Below are 4010 nucleotides of genomic sequence, written 5' to 3'. Positions count from 1 at the left end.
GAAGGCAGAGACACAGAATAGTCCTAATGACAATTGCAATCACTCCTTTTTTTTTTTTTTTTTTTTTGAGGAGTCTTGCTCTGTCACCCAGGCTAGAGCGCAGTGGCATGAACTTGGCTCACTGCAACCTCCGCCTCCCAGGTTCAAGCGATTCTCCTGCCTCAGCCTCCTGAATAGCTGGGATTGCAGGCGCCCACCACTGCACCCGGCTAATTTTTGTATTTTTAGTAGAGATGGGGTTTCACCATCTTGGCCAGGCTGGTTTGAACTCCTGACCTCGTGATCCACCCACCTCGGCCTCCGAAAGTGCTCGGATTACAGGCGTGAGCCACTGGGCCTGGCCCCAGCAATCACTCTTTTAAACAGTTTAAGGAAGGAGAACGGGAGATGTTGGAAGTTGTCACTTTGAAGAGCAGGAAAGGAGTTAATCACTGAAGCATAGCCAGGATTGTCAAGTCACATTCAGGTTCCATATGACATCGAGGACCACCATTTTCTTTGGTTCCAGTCTTCTCAGCTATGTGCTTTTCTCTAGTGATACTCAGCTGCCTGGATGCAGGCACGATAAAAGCCAAGAGTTGGATTCATCAATTTTTAACATATTTTATTTTATTTTATTTATTTTATATTTTATTTTATTTTATATTTTAAATTTTTGAGATGGAGTCTCACTCTGTCACCCAGGCTGGAGTGCATTGGCATGATCTTGGCTCACTGCAACCTCCGCCTCCTGACTCCAAGCGATTCTCCTGCCTCAGCCTCCCAAGTAGCTGGACTACAGGTATGTGCCAGAATGCCCAGCTAATTTTTTTGTATTTTTAGTAGAGATGGGGTTTTGCCATGTTGGCCAGGCTGGTCTCGAACTCCTGACCTCAAGTGATCCGCCTGCCTCGGTCTCCCAAATTGTTGGGATTACAGGCGTGAGCCACCGCACCCCACCTAGATATCATTTTTTTTTTAAGATTGTATTACTTGATTTTATTTTACACTAGGTGGTGGGCACACAAAGCAATACTTAATAAAGTTGACAATTAGCTTCACTCAATATTTTTAATAACGCACATTAAAAAAAGTATTCATCTTACAAATTCTTCTGCAATCCAAACATACAATAGCTTGGAGAACATTTAGAAAACAAAAGCCAATGTAAAAAGACAGATTAAAACAACTAGAACAGTACAGGTTTTATTTATATGGCTCGAATTTTACAGTTTTCTTACTGCATCATCAATGTCAGAAATCTGTTCCTTCAGCTGGCTCCATTGTTCTGGATTTAAAGAAATACCTTTTCTTCCTGGTTTCATTTCACCTTCAGGATCCATCCAATATTCTCTAATATCAATTAGCACTTTGCCTTTAAAATCTCGAACGCTAACGTACCTCATTTTCCCAATCTGAAACATGTTATCATCTCTGCTGCTGCTGCTCTGTTTAGAAGATGACAGAGCTCTCGAAGTTTCACCTGTCTTTTGCTTCTTTACAGGTTTTTCTGGAGCAACTTGCTTTTTCCTCTTTAACTTTTTGTCAACCTCGCTGTCAGAATCACTGCCAGAAGAGCTTGAAGAAACAAGTTCCTTTGATTTAGGCATTGCTTCACTTGGCTCTAGCAGTCGAACACCCTCTTGCTCGTTCGCACGCGACTCTAGATATCATTTTAAAAATATATTGATGCCCCCTCCCATCATGAAAGCAAGGATTTTGTCCATTTTGTTTAATGCTATGGCCTTAACCTAGAACAGTGATTGGTCAAGACAGGTCCTATTTAAATATTTGTTGAATGAATGATTCAGTGCTCTTTAGAAAAATTCAAGCTGGGCATGGTGGCTCATGCCTGTAATCCAAGTACTTTGAGAGGCCTAGGTGGGAGGATCACTTGAGGCCTAGAGTTCAAGACAAGCCTGGACAACACAGCAAGATCCCATCTCTACAAAAAAGAAAAGAAAAATTCAAATCATAAAGATGTGTATAGGATTAAAAGTGGATTCCTTTGGGGCTGGGCACAGTGACTATGCCTAGAATCCCAGCACTTTGGGAGGCCGAGGAGGGCAAATCACTTGAGGTCAGGAGTTTGAGACCAGCCTGTCTAACATGGCGAAACCCCCTCTCTACTAAAAATAAAAAAAATAGCCAGGTGTGATGGCTCATACCTGTAATCCCAGCTACATGGGAGGCTGAGGCACGAGAATCGCTTGAATCCGGGAGGACGAGGTTGTAGTGAGCTGAGATCGTACCACTGCACTGTAGCCTAGGTGACAGAGACTCTGTCTCAAAACAAACAAACAAACAAACAAACAAAAAACCCAAAAAACATACAACAGTGGATTCGTTTGGCTCCCATTGACACTCCCTTAGGGATAACTACTGCTAATAGTGTGTGTGTCCGCGTGTGTGTGTGTATGTGTGAGGGTGTGTGTGTCTGTCTGTATTTCCAGACCTTTTTATATGCATAGACATACAGTAGTTCCACCTTATCCACAATTTCACTTTCTACAGTTTTAGTTACCCAAGGTCAGTTGAGGTCTGAAAACAGGTAGGAGGAATACAGTAAGTATATTGTTATAATTGTGCAATTTTATTAATTGTTGTAAATCTCTTTTTGTGCCTAATTTTTTTTTTTGAGATGGAGTCTCTCTCTGTTGCCCAGGCTGGAGTGCAGTGTGGTACGATCTTGGCTCACTGCAGCTTCTGCCTCCTGGGTTCAAGAGATTTTCCTGCCTCAGCCTCCCGAGAAGGTGGGACTACAGGCATGTGCCGCCACGCCCAGCCAACTTTTGTATTTTTAGTAGAGACGGGGTTTTGCCATGTTGGCCAGGCTGATCTCAAACTCCTGACCTCAGGTGATCCACCAGCCTCAGCCTCCCAAAGTGCTGGGATTACAGGTGTGAGCCACTGTGCCTGGCCATGGAGGGTGTTTTATTGGCTCATATCACTCAATTCCTAGGGACCGCTGACTTCAAGTATAGCTGGGTCCAGGTGCCCAAGTTTTGTCTTCATAATCTCTCACCAGCACTTGGATTTCCTTTGTTTTGGCTTCATTCTCAGATCAATTCTTGCATGGAAAGTCAAGATGGCCACACTCCACCTGCTCTTCTTCTCTGGGAGACTGGAAAAGTCACAGGGTGGTCTCTAATTTGGCTCTCACTTAGATCACATGTCCTGCCCTAAACCAATCACTTTGCTTGAGGTGGGGGATGGAATACACTGATTGGGCAAGTTCAAGTCACAGAACTCACCCCTGCAACTGGGAGGCGGAGCCAGCCCCAGCAAACTGCTTGCCAGACAGTAGGAGAGAAGTGGTTCTGCAGACAATCTGGGGTGAGGGAAGGGCAGTTGCCGGAATTCTGAAGGGGTAATGGGTGCTGGGAAAGCTAAAACAACAGATTTTTACTAAAAAGGAGTAGCTTTCTCAAAGGGTTTGTTTAACATTTTGGTGAGTACAGATCAATTGCCTGCCAAACTGTCGTATTGTTTTGTATATTCGTCAACAATGTTTGAGAGTTCCCTTGTATCTGCGCTCATGTGAACACCAAACATTATCAATTGCATTAATTTTTTACCAACTTAATGGACAAAAATGTATCTCTACCAGGTGCAGTGACTCATGCCTGTAATTCCAACATTTTGGGAGGCTGAGGTGGGAAGGTTGCTTGAGCCCAGGAATGCAAGACCAGCCTGGGCAATATAGCGAGACCCTGTTTCTACAAAAAATAAAAATATTAAAAATTAGCTAGGCTTGGTGGTGTGCACTTGTGGTTCTAGCTACTTGAGAGGCTGAGTGCAGGAGGTTAAGTCTGCCATGAGCTATGATCACACCACTGCACTTCAGCCTGGGCAACACACTGAGACTGTCTCAGAAAAACAAAAAAAACATAAATTGTCTTGTCATTACCTTTGCCCTTTGTCCTGTTGGATTTTCTGATCTTTTCTTACTGATGTGTAGGATCCTTTTGGATATTAGGGATAATAATTAGGAGGTAACTCTGTCTGTGCTTTAAATACTGCAAAACTCC

At 43.4% G+C, this 4010-nt stretch overlaps 1 protein-coding gene across 1 annotated transcript; it reads right to left on the bottom strand.

Annotated features, from left to right (window-relative positions):
• Positions 1-1159: 1159 nt before the first annotated feature.
• On the bottom strand, positions 1160-1652 carry LOC129470699 (activated RNA polymerase II transcriptional coactivator p15). The gene has a single exon (XM_055258780.2). The coding sequence runs from the start codon at positions 1587-1589 to the stop codon at positions 1206-1208; it is 384 nt and encodes a 127-aa protein (XP_055114755.1). The 5' UTR covers positions 1590-1652; the 3' UTR covers positions 1160-1205.
• Positions 1653-4010: the final 2358 nt, after the last annotated feature.

The sequence above is a fragment of the Symphalangus syndactylus genome, chromosome 20 (genome assembly GCF_028878055.3).
Source record: "Symphalangus syndactylus isolate Jambi chromosome 20, NHGRI_mSymSyn1-v2.1_pri, whole genome shotgun sequence".
Classification (NCBI taxonomy): domain Eukaryota; kingdom Metazoa; phylum Chordata; class Mammalia; order Primates; family Hylobatidae; genus Symphalangus; species Symphalangus syndactylus.
Note: the sequence above shows the minus strand (reverse complement) of the source record. Positions and strands in the feature narration are given on the sequence as shown.